At 50.9% G+C, this 22602-nt stretch overlaps 1 protein-coding gene across 2 annotated transcripts in view; it reads right to left on the reverse strand.

Moving 5' to 3' along the window:
• pola2 (polymerase (DNA directed), alpha 2) overlaps window positions 1–22602 on the reverse strand; it is a 105799-nt gene that overhangs the window by 40041 nt on the left and 43156 nt on the right. For both annotated transcript variants that reach the window (XM_073031436.1, XM_073031434.1), the window contains 9 exons: window positions 22520–22577; window positions 19993–20102; window positions 19195–19388; window positions 17144–17232; window positions 13800–13955; window positions 10631–10693; window positions 8066–8138; window positions 4291–4415; window positions 1614–1652 (listed from right to left, as the gene is read on the reverse strand). In XM_073031436.1, the coding sequence (XP_072887537.1) occupies window positions 1614–1652; window positions 4291–4415; window positions 8066–8138; window positions 10631–10693; window positions 13800–13955; window positions 17144–17232; window positions 19195–19388; window positions 19993–20102; window positions 22520–22577 (907 nt within the window). The remainder of the gene's footprint in view (window positions 1–1613; window positions 1653–4290; window positions 4416–8065; window positions 8139–10630; window positions 10694–13799; window positions 13956–17143; window positions 17233–19194; window positions 19389–19992; window positions 20103–22519; window positions 22578–22602) is intronic.

Below are 22602 nucleotides of genomic sequence, written 5' to 3' on the forward strand. Positions count from 1 at the left end.
GAGTTCAATCCCAGCATCCTCTCCGTGGAATGCGTGACTCTCCTCCCACAGTCCAAAGCTCTAGGGGTTAATAGGTTAATTGGTCATTGTAAACTGTCTTGTGATCAGGCCAGGGTTAAATTGGGGATTCCAGGACCTGTTCTTCACTGTATCTCAAAAAATAGAACATTAACGCAGTTAAACTTAACCCTTCAACTCTTGTTAGCATAGCAGCTAGCATGACGCTATCAGCCGCCTGGACCCATCTTATATTTGCCAAGAAAGCACGGCAACGCTTCCTCTGGAGTCTGTGGAGATTCGGCACGTCATCAAAAATCTATATGTAGGGCTCTCAGTACCAGTAACCGTGTTAACTGTTCAGGCTAACAAAATGGCTTCTCTGTGATGTTATTTAATGCTGTAATGGGTTTCTGTGTCTGGAAATGTTTGGGTTATAACTGCAGATAAGGGGGGAGCTAACCAATGGAGAATTGTTACGCTATCTTGTATGTGTGAGCTGAGCGGGAATTCGCGGTCTTTTTTCGGGAGGCGAGCGAGGAGGACGGACGTGTGAGGAGCGGACAGCGGTTCCAGAGCGACGGATGCTGGACGTCGGCGGTTCGGACGGTGGCCGAAGGCTCGGACGGTCGTTGTGGATGGAACCGGAGGCGTGAGCTCCAACGTATTAAAATATTATGTGCACAAACAGATAAACTTACTGATTTGGTGCCTTTAGGTTATCTATTTCTACTAACCCATCACTAAGAAATAACTATAAAGTTGTAATTATTTACTCACCTTTGGTGTATTGTCTGATATTTGTGTTGCGAGTATGTACGGGGGGCATTACACCGTATTTACGCCGAAGTATTGCACTATTGGCGGTTCACCGTTGGGGGTAAATTGGGGGCACGGATGCTACAAATAGATGAGTGGTGGGAAGTGTGCTGACTGGCTTTGTTACGGCCTGGTAAGGGCACACCAATGCCCTTGAGTGGAAAATCCTATGAAAGGTAGTGGATTCGGCCCAGTCCATCACGGGTAAAGCCCTCCCCACCACTGAGCACGTCTACATGAAACGCTGTGGCAGGAAAGCAGCATCCATCATCAGAGATCCCCACCACCCAGGCCGTGCTCTCTTCTCACTGCTGCCATCAGGTAGAAGGTACAGGAGCCTCAGGACTCACACCGCCAGGTTCAGGAACAGCTACTACCCCTCGACCGTCAGGGGATAACTACACTAATTTAAGGGCTCTTTTATCTTGTCATTTCTGCATTTGCACAATTTGCTGTCCATTGATCCTGTTTACAGTTACTGCTCTATAGATTTGCCAAGTCTGCCCACAGGAAAATGAATCTCAGGGTCGTACACGGTGACGTGTACGATCTCTGACAATAAATTTACTTTGAACTTTATTACAGCTCCGGGCACCGGAGTTCGGAGTTTAATTACGACGCCATCTACCAGTCGGCATGTCGTTCCCGTTAGGGCGTGAGTTTCAGTTTCCATAGACAGACTTGATTGGTCATTGTAAACAGTCCCGGGATTACGCTCGGGTCAAGCAGGCACTGGGCTGGAAAGGGAGGTTCCTTGTTACATCTCTGAATAAAATCATCATTAAACACGATCTCACCTCAATCTGCTCATGCTTGCTGTCCACAAATGGTCCCAACTAAAAGGAAATAAAACAGGAACAAGCACGTTATTTACAAGAGACACCGGGGAGAAAGGCTGGGATATTAATACAAATTCAGTCAGGAAAGAGAGTCCGTTCTGTCGTTAGGTGGCCGTGTCGCATGATGTGGGTGATCATGACTGCTCTTGGCCAATTTTTCTACAGAAGTAGAAGATATTCTCAGGGAATAAGGACACTACCGTGTCTGACAAGTGAAGTCAGAGCCAAAGTAAAAGTAAAAGAGAAGACATACAAGGAAGCCAGAACTAGTGGGAAGATAGAGAATTGGGGAGCTTTTAAAAACTTGCAAAAGAAGATCCTTTGGAAGGAAAAGACGAATTATGAGAGGAAGCTGGCGACTAATATCAAAGAAGACATTAAAAGCTTTTTTTAAGTATTTAAAAAAGTTCTTATATAGGGTTGAGGGTAGGTATAGGACCAATACAAAATGATGCTGGAGATACTGTAATGAGAGACGCAGAGAGGGCAGAGGAACTGATTGCGTATTCTGCATCAGTCTTCACAGTGGAAGACGTCTGCAGTGTACCAAACATTCAAGAGTGTCAGGGAAGTGAAGTCTGTGCAGTGAAAATTACGACTGAGAAGGTGCTCAGGAAGATTAATCTTCTGAGGGTGGATAAATCTCCTGGACCTTATGGAATGCACCCTCGGGTTCTGAAGGAAGTAGCTGGAGAGATTGCAGAGGCATTAACAATGATCTTTCAAGAATCGATAGATTCTGGCATTGTACCGGATGACTGGAAAATGGCAAATCTTACTCTGCTATTTAAAAAGGTGGGAGGCAGCAGAAAGGAAACTAGAGTCGGCCCTCCTTATCCGCAGGGGATTGGTTCCGCGGATACGCAAATCCCTTACATAACAATGCTCAAACAACGAGTGCCGGAGAGAGAACTTCCGGGTTTTCCCGCTCCGCGGTTTGGTTGAATCCACGGATGTGGGACCGCGGACAAGGAGGGCCGACTGTTTAGACCTGTTATCCTGACATCTGTGGTTGGGAAGTTGTTGGAATCGATTGTTAGGGATGAGATTACGGAATACCTGGAGGCACGTGACAAGATTGGCCAAAGCCAGCATGGTTTCCTGAAAGGACAATCCTGCCTGACAAACCGACTTCAATTCTTTGAGGAAATTACAAGCAGGGTAGACAAAGGAGATGTAGTAGATGTGGTGTACTTGGATTTTCAGAAGGCCTTTGACAAGGTGCCGCACATGAGGCTGCTTAGCAAGATAAGAGCCCATGGAATTACAGGGGAGTTACTAGCACGGGTGGAGCATTGGCAGAAAACGGAATGGGAATAAAGGGATCCTATTCTGGCTAGCTGCCAGAATTCTGGCTGACGATAGAAAAATGGAGGGCTGGCACAACCTGGTGGGCCGAAGGGCCTGTACTATTCTATGCTCTAGGACCTTCGTACGATAAAATGGTCTCCTGACTTCACAATTGACCTCATTGTGACCCTTGCCCCTCACTGTCTCCCTGCACCGCACTTCATTCTGCGTTCTGACGCGGCTTGCCTCTCGTACTACCTCGAAGTATCGATGTGATTCAACGTTCTGTATGGACACTTTGAAAAACAAAGCTTCTCACTGCAGGTCCGTGCCCGTGACGATAATTAACCCACTTCAGTGGCCGAGTGGCAGAGTCGGCACATTACGGTCTTTCATGAGTCACTAGGGTCTGAGGACTGGAAAACTGCAAATGTCGCTCCACTCTTTAAGAAGGGAGGGAGGCAGGAGGAGGGAAATTACAGGCCAGTTAGCCTGGCCTCGGTGGTTGGGAAGACACTGGGAGGTGATAGGTGAGACCGGGTGAGGGGGAAGGTGGGTGGGTGGGGGAGAAGGGGGATGAAGTGAGACACTGGGAGGTGATAGGTGAGACCGGGTGAGGGGGAAGGTGGGTGGGTGGGGGAGAGGGGGGATGAAGTGAGACACTGGGAGGTGATGGGTGAGACCAGGTGAGGGGGAAGGTGGGTGGGTGGGGGAGAGGGGGGATGAAGTGAGACACTGGGAGGTGATAGGTGAGACCAGGTGAGGGGGAAGGTGGGTGGGTGGGGGAGAGGGGGGATGAAGTGAGACACTGGGAGGTGATAGGTGAGACCAGGTGAGGGGGAAGGTGGGTGGGTGGGGGGAGGGGGGGGAATGAAGTGAGACACTGGGAGGTGATGGGTGAGACCAGGTGAGGGGGAAGGTGGGTGGGGAGACGGGGGATGAAGTGAGACACTGGGAGGTGATAGGTGAGACCAGGTGAGGGGGAAGGTGGGTGGGATGGGAATGACCCATGAAGATGGAAAGGGACAGGTGGAAGAGGTTGAATGAGGAGGAATCTGATAGGAGAGGAGAGACCAGCACTAGTAGGCAGGTGATATAAACACAAAACGCTGGAGGAACTGAGCAGGCCAGGCAGCATCTGTGGGGGGAATAAACAGTTGACGTTTCAGGCTGAGACTCTTCTTTAGGACTGGAACAGAAGAGGGCAGAAGCTGAAATAAGGTGGCAGAGAGGGGAAGGAAGACGAGCTGACGGGGGGGGGGGAGGAGTTGGGGTGGGGAAGGAGACACAGGAAAGAGTGTGACATGTGATAACTTTAAGTTACTAGGGTAAAGAGGCTACGCACCAGTATACAGACGTCTGGTTGGTCCTTGTTGATGACATCGATGATGTCCATCATGGGGTCGTAGGTGATGCTGTCCGACGTGGTGTAGGGCCCACAGGCCACCAGAACCATCTGCTGCTCCAGACCTGGGGGCGCGAGAGAGTCCACTGCTCGTCAACCCACTCTACACTAGAACCTTGAGCCGAGAGCGCCTTCCGGCCCTCGTGCAGCCCTCTCACCGGGCTCGTACACAAACCTGGCTCGCCGGCTAGCCCCGCTAACGGCCACGGGACGAGAGGGCCACCTTTCAGGACAATATATGCCTAGTGTCTGCATGATTCAATCAAACAGGAACATGGTGATTTTCCGACTAAAGGAACCCCGTTTTGAGCGAATGCTGTGTTAATATCCATACAGAATGCCGGTAGGCCAGAAATAACAGGTTGTACACTATACATAAGATTATAAAGAAAGCATACTTATGAACTCCAGTTTTATCAAACTGTTAATAGGAGTAGAAGGGCCCTTTACCATGTGCACGAGAACACCGGATCTCATATTGGAGCTGTCTTTTACTCACACGCTGGTCTGCGTGAAAGCACACGCCACATTCTGAACTTCCCTTGAAGTCCATCTCCCTCTCTCGAGTATTGGCCCTTCCTCCCTGGAGCCACTCATCTGCAGAAAACACTTCTGCGGCATCTTCCCTCCTGTCCCGCTCCGCAGCTCCCGCCAAAAGCCCCCGCAGCAGGCCGCTGCCCTGCCCTTCAGAAAACTCTTCCCCCTTCAATCCTGACCGGCTGACTCACATTCCAACACGTGTCCCTTATCTTGGCCGGAGCCAAAGCCCACTTCCCAGCACGGCACGGAAATGGAAATGACCCCACAGCATAGCAGTGGAAACCTTCACCAGGGCATTACACACGTCAAACGCAGAGGCTAGAGATTTCTCTGGACCAGTCAGTAATGAGTAGCCACAGAAGTCCCGAGGTTCTGTACGGAGACGCCTCGTTTAATGACCACGGTGGTGTAGCCATTAGCACGACGTTATTACAGCTCAGGGTGGTGGATCTCGGAGTTCAGTTCCGGTGCTGAGCGCAAGGGGGCGCTCTCCCCGTGATCGCGTGGGTTTCTTTTTTGTTTAGGCCTTTGCAGCCCTTCGAGCCACACCACTCAGCAACCTCCCGATCTAATCCTAGACTAATCACAGGACGACTTACAATGGCCAATTGACCTACCTACTGGGAACGTCTTTGAGAGGAACCCAGAGCACCCGGAGGAAATCCACGCGGTCACGGGGAGAACGTGCAAACTCCTCACAGGAATTGAACCCGGATCGCCTGTACCGTAAACCGTTGTGCTAACCACTACGCCAGCTCGCCGCCCCGCCCACAGTGAAAAGACATTACCGGCTTTGCGATCAAACGCTTCGAGAGGCTGGTTAAAGGCTACACCTGCAGCGTGCTACCACCCGCACTGGACCCCCTACAACTCGCCTACCGACGTAACCGGTCTACCAATGACGCCACGGCACCACACACCGTCCTCACTCAGCTGGAGGAGAGGGGTGCGGATGTGGGAACGCTGTTCCTGGAACACAGTTCAGCATCCAACACCATAATTCCCTCCAGACTAGGCAGGAAGCTCAGAGACCTCGGCCTGCGCCCCAGCTGGATCCTAGACTTCCCATCATATCGCCGACAGGTGGTAAAGATGGGCTCCCTCACCTCAACACAAGTGCCCCCCAGGGTTGTGTCCTAACTCCCCACCTCTACTCCCTTTACACCCGCGACTGTACTGCCACACACAGCTCCAATCTGCTGATCAAGCTGACAGAGGAGAGGTTAACACCCTGACACAGTGGTGGCAAGGTAACAACCTCTCCCTCAAAGTCCCAAAAAAACAAAACAGCTGATCGTGGATGACAGGAGGAACGGAGACAGGATCAACATCGATGGGTCTGCAGTTGAGAGGGTGAGTGGTTTCAAGTTCCTCGGGATACACATCACCGATGATCTGTACACACCGGCTCTGTGGCAGAAAAAAGCACAACGGCATCTCTTCCACCTCAGGCGATTGAAGAAGTTTGGCACGAGCCCCCAGATTCTAAGACCTTTCTACAGGGGCACCATTGAGAACATCCTGACTGGCTGTATCACCGCCTGGTACGGGAACCGCACCAACCTCGATCGCAGGGCGTTGCCGGGTGTGGTACGGACAGCCCAGCGCATCTGTGGATGTGACCCTCCCTCCAGTGAGGACATTTACAGCAGCAGGGGCAGAAAGAAGGCCTGGAAGATCATCGGGGACGCCAGCCACCCCGACCGTGAACTGTTCCAGCTGCTTCCGTCTGGCAAACGGTACCACAGCATTAAAGCCGAGGCCGACAGGCGACGGGACAGCCTCTTTCTACAAGCCATTAGACTTTTAAATTCACGCGTCCGTGCATTGCGACGCGAAGATTTTTACTCCCTCACTTTGTGGGACGGTGGTGAGGTTTAAATGAATAGGATATTCCGTCATTGTGAATTACCCTGCGGTCAGGCCAGGGTTGAATCGGTGGGTTGAGGTACGGTGTGGCTTGCTGGGCCAGAATGGGCTGCATCTCCAAACAACAAAAACCTATCGTGAATAACACACAGCTTTGCTTGTTGCTGGGCAACCGGAGGTCAATGGTTCCCTTTGAAGCGAGTTGGATCAGCCGGAAAAATGAAGCTACGGTCCGTTCAGCCGCAGTTACGCCCGGCGGCACGGTTAACACGGAGCTGTAAGATCGGGACTCAATCCCCTCCTGTGTCCTCGCCGTGACCGCGTGGCGTTCCTCCCACGTCCGTGGGTTAGGGTCAGCGAGCTGTGGGCGTGCTAACGATGGCGCCGAAGACTGGCCACACTGGCGGGCTGCTCCGTGCTCGATTTGACGCAAACAGCGCGCTTCGCTGTAAGCGTCCTGGTGCCCATGTGACAAACAGAACGGATCTTTAATCTCCAATCTTTTCCCGATTGTCTTTTTGTACAATCAAGATTAACGGGCGACCCAGCAGACTACTTTAATTATGGAGGGGGAGAGGGAGAGGAAGATAGCGTGGACTCTGGCAAAGAGGATGCGGTGTGTGTGTGTGTGTGTGGGGGGGGTTTGATAAGAATAAAAGACCGAAGTCGTAGACCCAACGTCTGCAAGTCCGGACCGTTGCGAACTCCACTGATTAGCGAGTCCCAGGGGTCGGGGGCCCGCCTGAGCCCGGAGTTCCAGAGCCCACGGTTCAAAGCCCCGCGATCGGCAAGTCATGGGGTCGACGGCAAACAGGCGGAAGTCGACGCCCCTGGGTCGGCAGGTCTGGAGGTTGGAGACCTGGGTGCCTGTGGGTCCGAGACCGGAGGCGGACTGTCCAGGGTTTGAAGGTGCGTGCGTGCACGTGTGTGTGTGTGCGTGAAAGAAGGAGCTGCTTTGCCGCTGTAGTCTCGTTGTCACTGTTTGTACTGCTCCGTGTTGTGGTCATGTTATGCTGGCGTCGGAATGCGTGGTGACACCTGCAATCAGACTCGATGGGCTGAACGGCCTCAATCCCGCTCCCGTGTCTTATAGTGGGATCTGGGATCAGCCATGATGGGATGGTGGGGCAGACTCGATGGGCTGAATGGCCTACTTCTGCTCCTTAACACAAATGACACATAGCCCGATATGTTTCAATGTACTTGGGAATAAATAAATCTCAGTAAATAGTCACTAATAAATCTAAATGCCACAAACAATTCTGCCTGCAGGTATTATTGATAACTTTGTACGTTCCTCACTTACCTTCCAAATCCTCCACCTCCTCCTCCTCCTCCAATTCCTTCTGGGGGGGTTTGTGGAAAGGCAGCGGGACGCCCTGCAACAGGGAGGAGCGAAAGTTCAAGACATCGTCTCCTTGGACCACAAACCCTCAAACATTCAGCCGGCTTTACGGACAGACCCCGCTCCAGCTGCGGGAGTTAGGAACAAACGCCGGAGGGGAGGACGAGGGACAAACGAAGGATAAACGAGAATTATGCACAGGACGAGTCCTGATGAAGGGTCTCGGCCTGATACGTCGACTGTTCATTCCTCTCCATAGACGCTGCCGAGTTCCTCCAGCACTTTGTGTGTTACTACAGGACACTTAAAGTTCTTGAGGTTGTCATAGCTGGGGGAGGACGAGCTCCCAGTGGCGTGCATCTCAAATAGCCTCTGACAACTATCCAACACCTGGCCATCACATCTGGCTTGGCTTCTAAGCCTGGCGGAATAGTTTCTACTGACAGAAGGGTCCCGGCACCTTAAACCCAGTCACCCCAGTCAGACGGGGCTCGGCGGCCGCGATTGGCAGTCCATCTAGGAGAAGGAAAACTCTGATCTCAAACCTCCGCTGCCTTGAGGCTACACCCACTCACGCGGGAGGCTTCGGGAGTGAACCCCGAGGGAAAAATCCGGGGATGGAGTCCCCGAGGCAAACCTACGTTGAGTTCAACGCTGACTGGCGACTCCTGCGACGCCGCCGGTGCCAAGCTGTGTCGGTCCCTGCCGTTCCCTTGGGTTCATCAGACGCGTGGAGAGGGGGAGCTCGCTACACGGGCCGCGGCTTGCCCTCCATATTGTGTGTGGAGGCTTGTGTGTTTAGACAGCCCGGATTCAACACCCACGGCCAACCCTGACCAACGGAGGGCATCAAGATGCTGCCTGACCTGCACTTCACATCTACAGGCATCCCCCGCCTTCACTGCCATGGCGTGGGTCATCTTCTTCCACCAGCCCCACCGCCGAGGCGTTCAACAGCGACTCCTCCCAGCTCGTTTCTATCTTTGATGCCTCTCCTTTTCCTTTCTCAAGGTGGGTGGGGTCCTGTCGAAGACCCTGACCTGGAGCTGTCCTTTGCGGCGGTGGGACCCACTCCCGGGGGCTCGCGACCGCCCGCTCTCCGATGTCCCGAGGAGGTGGCCTAACGGAACAGCGCGCCTTCGGGGGGATCCGAGGAGCTCCGGCCCTGGGGACGAGCCGACTCCGTGCCAATGCCGCCAATTGAAGCGTCGCGGGAGAAAACGGAACGCGGGGAACGGTGGATCAGCCGTCGGGGGGGGGGGGGGGCCTCTGTAATCGGCGAATGGTGCACCCTCGCCCTCGCCCTCTCTCTCATTGGTAGGGGAGAGTTTGCTGCCAATTCGTGAGTCGGCGGGAGAAACACAGCGCGACAGTCTTTATCAGCGGGCAGTTTTGTTATGCCTCCCCTCTCGCTGTGAGAGGGTGACACCTCCCTGTCCTTTTACTTGGGGGAGGGAGAGAGTCTGTGGTGTGTCAAACTGTTGGGCGAACGATTCTTTTTTGTTATACTGCAGACAGTGGCCTTTCTCGGGGGGGGGGGGCTTTGCAATCACTTGCTGGGTGGGTGGAAGGTGCTGATGCTTTTTTTTTGCTGAAGTACGCGGGAGAGGGAAGAGTTGTCGCCTGCGCGCGGGAGGGGGGAGTAGGTGGGGATTTGGGGGGGGTTCTAACATTTTTACTGTCATTCATTCTTTGGGGTACTCTTCCATTTTTGTGAGGAACAAGAATATGGTGTACATTTCTCCGATATTAAATGGAACTACTGGAACCTCCCCCCAGTCCTTGGGTGACCCCACCAAGTGCCAGGTGAACAAACTCCAGACGAAATCGCTCTCGTGATCTCAGGAACTCAGTAGCCAACTCATTAAGAACTCACCACGACAGGGTGACGATCCCCGGAGAGGGATCTGAAACTAATCTGTAATCTCTCTCCAAGGCGAGTACAGCTGCCGGGAGAGTAGACAGCGGAGCCAGTGTGTTCCAACTGGGGGTAGCATGGTGCAGCACTGGGGCTGGAGTTGGTGCTGACCCTCCCCCCCCGCCGTTCGTTGGGCAGAACAAAAGACTCCGGGTCGGGACTGTGGGTGTATATTTTGTGTGATTATATTCTCCCATAAGTGCTTGCTATTCTGTATGTGCAAGGACTAGGCCTCAAGCCGTGGCGTTGCCTGTTTACAGCTGTTGGGGGAGAGGCGTCAGAACCGGTGCGCTCCACCAGGGGGCGGTGTGGCCGGAGTCGGTGCTGCCCCCTGGTGTTCTCTCTGCAGAAGACAAGCCCTGCTGACGGACGGCTTGAATTTATCGCGCGGCTGTATCTCCCTGTATTATGTGCGCTTTGTGCTGTGTGTGACTGCTGCTACCTCGCTTTGTACCTTGATCCCGGAGTAACGCTGTCTCGTTTGGCTGCGTTCACGAGGATGCGCGCATGGTTTTAGTGACAATTAAACCTGAATTGAAGTACGGGGCAGAATGCACGGAGCCACTGTTACTGCGGTAACAAAGTCCGAACATTGCACGAGTACTGACCTCATACAACCGGGAAGCCACGATGCAGCGGCCGGTGCTGTTTATCCCGTCCAGGGCCACCACCTGCAAGAGCAAACACCCCTGTGGTCAGATCTAGCGCCTCAGTATACACTCAGAGGCTACTTCATTAGATACACGTGCACGCAAGGCTTATTGAGAAAGTAAGGAGGTCTGGGATCCAAGGGAACATTGCTTTGTGGAGAAATGGCTTGACCACAGAAGACAAAGAGTGGTTGTAGACGGGTCATATTCTGTATGGAGGTCGGGGACCAGTGGTGTGCCTCAGGGATCTGTTCTGGGACCCTTACTCTTCGTGATTTTTATAAATGACCTGCATGAGGAAGTGGAGGGATGGATTAAGTAAGTTTGCTGATGACACAAAGGTTGGGGGTGTTATGGATATTGTGGAGGGTTGTCAGAGGTTACAGCGAGATATTGATAGGATGCAAAACTGGGCTGAGAAGTGGCAGATGGAGTTCAACCCAGATAAGTGTGAGGTGGTTCATTTTGGTAGGTCAAATATGATGGCAGAATATAGTATTAATGGTAAGACTCTTGGCAGTGTGGAGGATCAGAGGGATCTTGGGGTCCGAGTCCATTGGACACTCAAAGCTGCTGTGCAGGTTGACTCTGTGGTTAAGAAGGCATACGGTGCATTGGCCTTCATCAATCATGGGATTGAGTTTAGGAGCCGAGAGGTAATGTTGCAGCTATATAGGACCCTAGTCAGACCCCACTTGGAGTACTGTGCTCAGTTCTGGTTGCCTCACTCCAGGAAGGATGTGGAAGCCATAGAAAGGGTGCAGAGGAGATTTACAAGGATGTTGCCTGGATTGGGGAACATGCCTAATGAGAATAGGTTGAGTGAACTCGGCCTTTTCTCCTTGGAGCGATGGAGGATGAGAGGTGACCTGATAGAGGTGTATAAGATGATAAAAGGCATTGATCGTGTGGGTAGTCAGAGGCTTTATCCCAGGGCTGAAATGGCTAGCACGAGAGGGCGCAGTTTTAAGCTACTTGAAGGTAGGTACAGAGGAGATGTCAGGGGTAAGTTTTTTACTCAGAGAGTGGTGAGTGCGTGGAATGGGCTGCTGGCGACAGTGGTGGAGGCGGATACGATAGGGTCTTCTAGGAGACTCCTGGACAGGTACATGGAGCTCAGGAAAAATAGAGGGCAATGGCAACCTGAGGTAATTTCTCAGGTAAGGACATGTTTGGCACAGCTTTGTGGGCCGAAGGGCCTGTATTGTGCTGTAGGTTTTCTATGTTCTATATCTAATCAGCCAATCGTGCAGCAGCAACAGAGAGGAGGTATTTTATTTTTTAATTTTTATTTTATTTATTTTTTATTTTGCTGCGATACAGCACAGAATAGGCCCTTCCGGCTTTTGAGCCTCGCCACCAGCAACCCCTCTCCCCCCCCCCCCCCCCCCTGATTTAACCCTGGCCTTATCCCGGGACAATTTACAGTGACCAATTAACCTACCTACCGGGACGTCTTTGGACAGTGGGAGGAATCCAGAGCACCCGGAGGAAACCAAGGTGGTCACCGGGAGGACGTACAAACTCCTCACAGGCAGCGGCGGGAATTGAACCCGGGTCGCTGGCACTGTAAACCCTTGTGCTGACCACCACACCACTGTGCCACCCCCTGAATTTCTTCAGCCAGTCTGCTGAATCTGTGGACTGCCTTCCCACAAATGCCTACGTCACTGGGTACATTCAGAGCAGAGGTTGACACACACTCGATGACTAAGGGCGTCAAAGGTTGCGGTGGGGTGGGGGAGGCAGGAGAATGGGGTTGAGAGAGAAAATGATGGGATGGCAGAGCAGACTCGACGGGCTGAATGGCCTAATTCTGGCCCAATATTCTTCACGGCCACGTTCAGCAGCAGTCGCTTTCCAGCGACCGTCAGGCCCTGGATGAGACCTGCACGATTCTAACCGCACCTCTGCGACGGAACACTGCCGTCAGACTGGTCCCCGACTGCGCCCGGCTTTTCTTTACGTTAAGGTCCTGCTCTTGCACGCTCCTTTCCTCTACTGTATGGGACAGTTTATATTCCGTGCGCTGTCTGCCCCCAAGCCCCCGTCATCGAGGGGTCTGCAGTGGAAAGGGCAAGGAGCTCCAAGGTCAACATCTGGGAGGATCTACCCCGGGCCCAACACATCAATGCGGTTACAAAGAAGGCGCGACAGCGGCTACATTTCATTAGGAGTTTGAGGTGAGATGGTTTGTCAACAAAGACACTCACAAAATTCTACAGATGGACCGTAGACAGCAGTCTGACTGGCTGCATTCCGTCTCGTGTGGGGGCTCCCATGCACTGGATTGGAGCTGCAGAGGGAGTTAAGCACCAGCTCTGTCTGGGGCACAACCCTCTCCACCCATGAGGAAATCCTGAGGTGAAGGCAGCCTCAGGCATTGAGGGCCCTCCTCCCACCGCCACCATCAGGGAGGAGGTACAGGAGCCTGAAGACCCACAGTCAATGTTTCAGGAACAGCTTCTTCCCCTCACATTGGACCTCTGAACACTACCTCAACAATATGCTGCCTTTTAGCACTTTTTGCTCAGCCTCTCTGTAACTTCTTCTAACTTATAGTAATTTGTATGTACAGTTGCCACAAAACAAGAAATTTCACGACGCAGGTCAGAGATAAATAACCTGATTCAGACACTACACATATAACCTTTCTATCATTGTGCGCCCATGACGATAGACTTAAGACTATCCCTAGCTTAACCTATAGAGTGGTTTCCCTGTTGCAATGCACACTGGGTAAGATACTTCCCATTCCACCCAACCTTCTGCCACCGGGCCATAATTATCAAAGCCTGAACGCAGTGTGAAAATCTGTCAGTGGTCTCAACATTTTTAACTACGGAAACAATTTTGGTCCCTTAATAAACTTTTTGATATTCCAATTAAAAAAAAATTAAATTGAAATGATTTTATTTCTTACGTCCTTCACGTACCTGAGTAAATATCTTTACGTTACGTCTGAATGCGCACTGTGCAAATTATAGTGATTCTGAATAAACAGCATGTACAGTGAGAGGTCGTATCTCAAGTCTCGCAAAAGGTCACACTTAACGCCCAGCGGTGAACGAGCCTCGATGCAGCTCAAACACGCACGGACCGAACGCACTCTGACAGCTCCACGCACCTGCCCCGGGAAGAGAGAGTATTCCTTTAGCTCCGACAGATCCACCGGAACTTGCATTCCCGCCGAGTGCTCCAGATCTCCCTGCAACATCACTGACTTTGCGTTAAGCTTTCCATTGCTGTCACAGGCGATCTGTCCCAGAAACTTCACCGTTTCCTGCAATACATGCAATTACCGGTAAGTTCTCAATGGCTGCAATACCGAACACTACCAGCAGATGGCATAAAGCCGCAACTTCTCAATTGGAGGCAATACCAGATATTACCAGCAGCTGGCATAAAGACAGGGTAATTATTTTAAAATGCAATGGATAAAGCAGGAGCCAATTTATTATAGAAACATAGAAAATAGGTGCAGGAGTAGGCCTTTCGGCCCTTCGAGCCTGCACCGCCATTCAGTATGGTCATGGCTGATCATCCAACTCAGAACCCTGTACCTGCTTTCTCTCCATACCCCCGATCCCTTTAGCCACAAGGGCCATATCTAACTTCCTCTTAAATATAGCCAATGAACCGGCCTCAACTGTTTCCTGTGGCAGAGAATTCTACAGATTCACCACTCTCTGTGTGAAGAAGTTTTTCCTCATCTCGGTCCTAAAAGGCTTCCCCTTTATCCTTAAACTGTGACCCCTCGTTCTGGACTTCCCCAACATCGGAAACAATCTTCCTGCATCTAGCCTGTCCAACCCCTTTAGAATTTTATACGTTTCAATAAGATCCCCCCTCAATCTTCTAAATTCCAGCGAGTATAAGCCTAGTCGATCCAGTCTCTGTATGAAAGTCCTGCCATCCCAGGATTATGCAGGGTTTGAATTGAAACGTCGACTACCCCTCTCACCCGAAGTTTCGGGCTGAGACCCTTCGGCAGGACCATTTGAGTTACTGTGGCCAGACAGCCTCGGACCTCTCTCATTAACAAGGCGTTTTTGCCCACAGAACTGTCGCTCACTGGATGCTTTCCTGTTTCTCGCACCAATCTCTGTAACCTCTAGAGACCGCTATGCATGGAGAGCCCAGGGGATCAGCAGATCCTGAGTCACTCCAACCATCTGGGCACCAACAATCGTTCCACTGTCAAAGTCGCTTAGGTCACATTTCCTCCCCCACTCTGACATTTGGTCTGAACAAAAACTGAACCTCTTGACCGTGCCTGCACACTTTTGTGCTTTGACTTGCTGCCACACGATTGGCTGATTAGATATCTGCATTAATGAGCGGCTCTACGGGTGTACCTAATAAAGTGGCCACTAAGTGTACATGGCAATTAAAGATGATCTTTAATGGAGACAATGCCAGGTGAAGGAAACGACTGTACTTTTCTCATCCCCATTGATGCTGCCTGGCCTACTGTGTGTGTGTGTGTGTGTGTGTGTGTGTGTGTGTGTGTGTGTGTCTGTCTGTCTGAGTGTGTGTTGGCAGTATAAAGTCACTTTTCAATGGCTGAAATACCAAACATTACCAGCAGGTGGCATAAAGCCACAACTTCTCAATGGAGGCATCATCATCATCATCATCATCATCATCATCATCATCATCAGGTGCCGTGCCCAGTTTGAGCTTTGACCGCCATGGCCCACACACTCCTGTTTCGGGTCAAGTGGATCAATTCATTGGTATTCATTTCCAGTTCTCTGGTTGCTGTCTCCATCGTCATTTGTCTTTGCCTTCCTCTTGCTTTCTTCCCTTCAATCCTTCCCATAATTACCGTGCATTCTAACTCCTCTTTCCTAATCACATGTCCGATGAAGTTACGTTGCCTTTTCATGATCTCATACATTATTTCTCTTTGTGTGCTTGCTCTGTTCGTGACGTCCTCATTAGATATTCATTTCGTCCATGATATTCCTTGCATCCTCCTCAAAAACCACATCTCTGCTGCTTCAATTTGTTTCCTCATGTTACTAGATATTGTCCCAACATTCTGAACCATATAACATAACTGGATAAACGTAACATTTCAGTACTCTGAGGTGGGTTGTCATGCCTAGTTTAGTGTTGGTCAGTAAACTCTTCATTCTCGTAAAGGTGTCCTTTGCCATTCCAATTCTTCTTTTGATGTCCATGTCGCACCTGCCATCTGATGTCACCCAGCTTCCTAAGTAGCAAAAGTTCTGTACTTGTTTTATGTCTTCCCCGTTTATTCTCGGCCTGCAGATAGGATTCTCCTTCTTTTTGGATATCACCATACATTGTCTTTTTGCAATTGATAGATAGACCCATTTTAGCACTTTCTTCAACAACTATATCAATTAAGCTTTGTAGTTCTTCCTCTGTACTTGCAATTAACACAGTCATCCGCATATCTGAAATTATTGAGGTTTTCACCGCCAACTTTGATTCCCAAGATGACTCTTATTTTTTGTAATATTGTTTCACTGTACACATTAAACAAATCGCGGGGGGGGGGGAGAAACACCCTCTTGTCTAACGCCTCTCTTGATTTTCGTAAACTGACTCACTTCATCTCCATCTGTTCTTACAGCGGCAGTTTGTTCCCAGTACAGATTTCTGATTAGGCGGAGGTCTTTCGAATCTAGATCTAGAGTTTCCTGTAATATTTCAAATAACTTATTGTGCTTCAAATGTGTATCAAATGCTTTTGTGTAGTCGATAAAACAAACAAATCTTTTTGCACTTGAATAGCTCGTTCTGATAGTATCCTTAACATCAATATCCCGTTTCTTCTACCTTTGAGTTTCACAAAACCACATTGTTCTTTACCTATTTCAGCTTGTATCTTACTTTTAGAATTTTGATGACAAGAACTTAGAAGTATCTTGGTGATATGACTCATTAAACTTATGGTCCTGTGTAATTCACATTCTATTGCCCCAGGTTTCTTGGGAAGAGTGATAAATACTGATTAATACAATGGAGGTAATACTGGATATTACCAGCAGGTGGCATAAAGACATTTAACATCCAGATCGTAAACGCCTGGACCCATTACAATCTCAAGAACTTCCAATTTAACACCAAATACATAACCACAAACCCGATTCCACGCGTCAGAACAGAAGCGAGGCAGTGGTGCCTGGACCCAAGAGTGAGGGACAAGCTGTTGTTTGACCACTTTTAAGCGCCGGGCCAGATAGGAATGGTCGGCTGCAGGCTGAAACGAGACAGCGGGTCCCATGCCCGTGAGCCACTCCAAGTGGCAGGGCCCAGGTCCAAGAGCGAGGAAAGCCTCTTTTGGCTTTGCCCCCTCCTTCCCTCCTCCCACACCAGCAGAAGCACCGACCCCCCCCCCCCCGCCTCACCGTGCAGGCAATAGCAAAAGCCCCCCCCCCCCCAAACAGACCTCGATCAAAGACTACAGCCCGCCCCTACTCTTCGGCATCTCACCTGTGCCAGCGCAGCGACTGGCCTGAAGTCCTCGATGTTGTGATGATCTGACAAAGACTGGGCCAAGTCCTCAATTCTGTAGTTTAAAACTGAAATGGTAAACGAAGAAGGGGTCGGGTCAGGAATTCCTACTCTCCCCCCAACAATCTCATGCTTCAAGTCTTGTGAGCAAGAAGTTTCACCCACCCAGGAAGGCAATATCAAATACCAAGGATTAAATACACAGGTATCTCCTCTGCCTAATAAAGAGGCCTCTGTGCTCTTTCTACTGCTATAGCCAATCCACTGCAAGACATGGCGCTCCCCTGAACACCACGGCTGTAACGTGTGGTTATTTGAGTTACTGTCGCCTTCCCGTCATCTTGACCCAGTCTGGCCAATCTCCCCTGACCGCTCTCATTAACGAGGCGTTTTCGCCCACTGAACTGCCGCTCACCGGGTGTTTTTGTGTTTCTCGCACCATCCTCCGTAAACCCTAGACCAGACGTTCCCAACCTTTTATGCCATGGACCAACACCAATGAGCAAGGGGGTCCCAGGGTGGGAACTCCTACCCTCCGGACTGTTTGTGCATGAAAATCCCTGGAGATGAGCAGTTTCTAAGATACTCAAACCACCCCATCTGGCGCCAACAGTCATTCCAGGGCCACTTCGATCACGTTTCTTTCGCGCTCTGACGTTTGGTCTGAGCAACCGAACCTCCTGACCATGTCAGCATGCTTTTACGCATCGAGTTGCTGCCACAGGATTGGCTGACGAGATATTTGCATTGACGAGCAGGTGTACAGGTGTATAATAAGGGTATGAGGCAATTATTAAATATATTACAGATTCAATATGTAGTAAAATAGCAGGGAAAAGTTGGAATGTTTTCAATAGATTAAAAGGTCGTTTGCCAAAGGACCAATTACTGTGCTGTAATTTTATCAGTTCTAAAACAGCAAGGGTGTGATGCTGAGGGTTTATAAGGCATTGGTGAGGCCTCACCTTGAGTATTGTGAACAGTTTTGGGCTCCTCATCTTAGAAAAGATGTGCTGGCATTGGAGAGGATCCAGAGGAGGTTCACAAGGATGATTCCAGGAATGAAATACGAGGGACGTTTGATGGCTCTGGGTCTGTACTCACTGGAATTCAGAAGGATGAGGCGGATCTCACTGAAACCTTTCGAATGTTGAAAGGCCTAGACAGAGTAGATGTGGAAAGGATGTTTCCCATGGTGGGGGAATCTAGGACAAGAGGGCACAGCCTCAGGATAGAGGGGCGCCCTTTCAAAACGGAGATGCGGAGAAATTTCTTTAGCCAGAGGGTGGTGAATTTGTGGAATTTGTTGCCACGAGCAGCTGTGGAGGCCGGGTCACTGGGTGTATTTAAGGCAGAGGTTGATTGGACATGGCATCAAAGGTTACGGGGAGAAGGCTGGGAACTGGGGTTGAGGAGGAGACCAAGAAAAGGATCAGCCGTAATTGAATGGCAGAGCAGACTCGATGGGCCAGATGGCCTAATCCTGCTCCTATGTTTAAAGGGCCTCACTTTAGAATAGAAATGAGGAAGAATTTCTTTAGCCAGAGGATGGCAAATCTGTGGAGTTCATGGCCACAACGCTGACCCCAGGGCCTCGTTCCCTCTACAGGCTCATCCTTTCCAACGCCAGCTAACCAAGGACGTCCTGCACTGGGTCAATCAATGCGCACAGGGCGGAGGTGGTCATTTTTCTTTGTGGTTTAACTTTACCTTCGGGTGTCGGGGCGGTGAGGCATCCCCTACCAAAGGAGGGGACCAGGCGCTCCCTCCCTCTGCCAGCCACCTCCAAAACAAATTATTGTCTACTGTAATATCTCGTTAACCCCTACACTACCGTGGTGCCCAATTTTCTTTTTTCTAAACTTCTAGACTTCCTTTTCTTTCTTTCTTCGGTCTGGGCTCTGGGAACATTCGAGAGAACGGCTGCAACCAACAAGTTTTTTTTAAAAACTGCGTTGCCGACTTTTTAAACCGCGTTCCGAGCCAACGAAGCTCGTGAAACCCGAACGTAGCCACGGGGCGGCCATTACCTTCTCGGATGTCGTAGAGCTTCTGGAACATGTGCTTAAACCTCGTCGTGACCGAGTCCTCGGGGGCGGTGAAGAGCTGCACGCTGGCGCTCCTGCCCCCCGCACCGCGCCACGCGGCCCCGCGGACCACGCCGAAGGAGGAGACCACCTCGCCGCGGTTCGTTCTGGAGCCGTACTTCTGCGACGGGGTGGCACTGCGGGGAGTGAGGAGCAACTTCTTTAGCCAGAGAGTGGTGAATCTGTGGAATTCTTTGCCACAGGCCAAGTCATTGGGTATATTTAAGGCGGAGGTCGATAGATTCAGGGCATGAAGGGATACGGGGTGAAAGCAGGAGACTGGAGCTGAGAGGGAAAATGGATCAGCCATGATGAAATGGCGGAGCAGACTCGATGGGCTAATTCTGCCCCTATATCTTATGGTCTTATCATTTTAGGGTGTTTGTAGGAAAGTATGGGGGGAGGAACGTCAGAGTTTGACATTTTGTTCGAGCTGCCGAGGTGGTGGTCCAGGCAGATACACTAGGGACATTTTTTTAAAAAAACCATTAGATAGGGAATCTTCTCCACTTGTGCAAGTGTGGAACGAGCTTGGATAACTGCGTGGATGGGAGGGGCCATGGCTCAGCTGCAGGTCGATGGGACTAGACAGAATCACAGTTCAGCACAGGGCTTGTTCCTGTGCTGTAACGCTCTACGACCCAATGCTGGCCCTGCCTTGCTAGGTTCCTCCAGCATTTTGTGCCCGTTTCCCAAGACTTCTTGTGCTCATCGGGCTCAGCTGGCATCGCGGACGGTTACCTGGGAGAGAAGGAGGCCGGGGAGAAGAGGATTCGCGGGCTGCGGGCAGCCGACGCCTTCTTCGATTGCCGGTTCTCCGGGGTGGTCAGCGACCGTTTCTGTGAAGCAGCCTGCAAAAGGGAACAAGTTTTAGGGAAGCACGGAGCACGAGCGACCCACAAAACTGAGCCCAGAGCCGCAAAAGGAGTCCGAGTTCAAAGCCCGGCGTCGCTGCCCATCTCACCAACTTCTGAGGAGCGATTCTGCACAAGAATAATTTGCAACTGGTCACCTGCCAGCAGTCAGCGGGTCAAGACTTCGGAGGCCTGATGTCTGCGAGTCCAGGAACTTGGAAGTCGGAGGCCCGGAGGCGGTCTGTCTGGGGTTGGAGGTGAGTGAGTGGCAGAGAGGCATGTCGTATTGTTCTGCTGAACATTGTGGGTATGCTACGCTAGCGCCGGAATATGCGGCAACAGTTGCCGGCTGGTTGGTTATTGGTCCAAACCACGCACTTTACCGCATCTTTAGATGTAAAAGTCTTTGGCACACATACAGTAGTTAGGGTAACTGAGGCGTTTGTCAACTGGGAGCGGGGAGCGAGTCTGTAAATCTGGCAGGAGAAAAGGATGTTGGGAATGGTGAGGGTGGAGCGCCGCGGGAGGGGTGTGTGGAAGGTGGCAGAGAAGCAGAGCCAGGGGTGGTGGGGGGGGCGGGGAAGAGATTGGTGTGGATACAGACACACCCAGCCCTGAGACACCAGGCAAGGCCACTTGATTCCAAACAATTGGTTTATTGATCATGACAGAATATCTCTCTGGTGCTTCCCGCTCCCTCGCCTCGCCTCTCCCTTCCCCTTTTCCCAACCCTCTCCCTGCCCACTTCCCGCTCTCAGTCCACATTAAAGACCGATATCAGATTTATCATCTCTTACATGTCATGAAATTTGTATTTTTTGTACTGTATTGCAGCAGTACAGTGCAATACATAAAATTACTACAATAATGTACGTAAGTCTTAGGCTCCCTAGCTATACAAGACTTTTGCACACTACTGCAGGTCTGAATCTGAACCAGTGCAAACTATAACAACCAAACTTCAGGTTACAACACACACAAGATGCTGGACGCACCAGGCAGCATCTATGGAGGGGAATAAACAGTCGACGTTTCAGGCTGAGACCCTTCACCAGGGTGTCGGCAGTTACTTACAGATTGACGTTTATATATTTACGAAAGGCGTAGATAAGACGGTCAGAATCTTTATTTTGCCCGGGGCGGAAATGTCAAAAACCAGAGGACACACACAAAATGCCTGGCCTGCTGCGTTCCACCAGCAATTTGTGTGTGCTGCTTGGATTTCCAGTATCTGCAGATTTCCTCGTAAAAACCAAAGGATATAGGTTTAAAAGTGAGTGGGGGAAAGTTTAAAGGAGATATGCGGGGCAAGTTTTTTTTTTTAAAAACAAAGAGAGTTGTATCCAGGATATTGTCAAGGAGCAATGCCTCAAAAAGGCATCATTAGGGACCTCCATCACCCAGGACGTGCCCTCTTCTCATTGCTACCGTCAGGGAGGAGGTACAGGAGCCTGAAGGCACACACTCAGTGATTCAGGAACAGCTTCTTCCCCTGTGCCATCAGGGAGGAGGTACAGGAGCCTGAAGACACACACTCAGTGATTCAGGAACAGCTTCTTCCCCGCTGCCATCAGGGAGGAGGTACAGGAGCCTGAAGACACACACTCAGCGATTCAGGAACAGCTTCTTCCCCGCTGCCATCAGGGAGGAGGTACAGGAGCCTGAAGACACACACTCAGCGATTCAGGAACAGCTTCTTCCCCTCTGCCAACCGATTTCTGAATGGACACTGAACCCATGAACGCTGCTTCACTACTTTTTTTTTAAAAAAAATTGCTGTGCTGTTTTTGCACTATTTTTAATTTAACATACATATGCCCTTCCCTTGGACAACATCGGTGGCGTGGAGAGGGGAGACTTGCAGCTTGGGCAACTGCCGGTCTCCCATAAAGAAGAACCTTGCCCAGGCTCGAGACTAATGTAGGCCTACACACACATACTTGCTATAACTGAGCTTTTTATAGAAGTACATTTATCATGTATTGTACTGCTGCCACAAAGTTCAAACATTTCATGACACCCGCTGGTGATATTAAACCTGATTCCGATACTTGTGGGTGCCCGGAATGTGTTACCGGGCTGGTGAAGGCCGTACGACCGAGGTGTTCAAGAGGCTGTTAGACACACGAATGCGCAGGGAAGGGAGGGAAGGGGCTTGTTTTGCTGCTACTCGCTCTGCTGAACGTTGTGGGTCTGCTACGTTGGCACCGGAGTACGCGGTGACACGTGTGGGCAGCCCCCCCCCACCCCCAGCACGTCCTAGGCCGTTAATGCAAACGAGGAATTGCATTGTACAAATATCGATCTGAATCTGGAATCGTGGGGAGGACACGCGGTCCAGGCGGTTCTCAAGTTGCACCACAGATTTAGCAAAGCACTAGAGGAGGGAATCCATGAGAGAAAGAGGTACATACCCTTCCTGGTGTGGCGTACGAGTCCAGCAGATCCTCTTCCTCCACCTCGGCTTGAACACTGGCCAGTGTTAAGTAAACATGTT

The sequence above is a fragment of the Hemitrygon akajei genome, chromosome 28 (assembly GCF_048418815.1).
Source record: "Hemitrygon akajei chromosome 28, sHemAka1.3, whole genome shotgun sequence".
Taxonomy (NCBI): Eukaryota; Metazoa; Chordata; class Chondrichthyes; order Myliobatiformes; family Dasyatidae; genus Hemitrygon; species Hemitrygon akajei.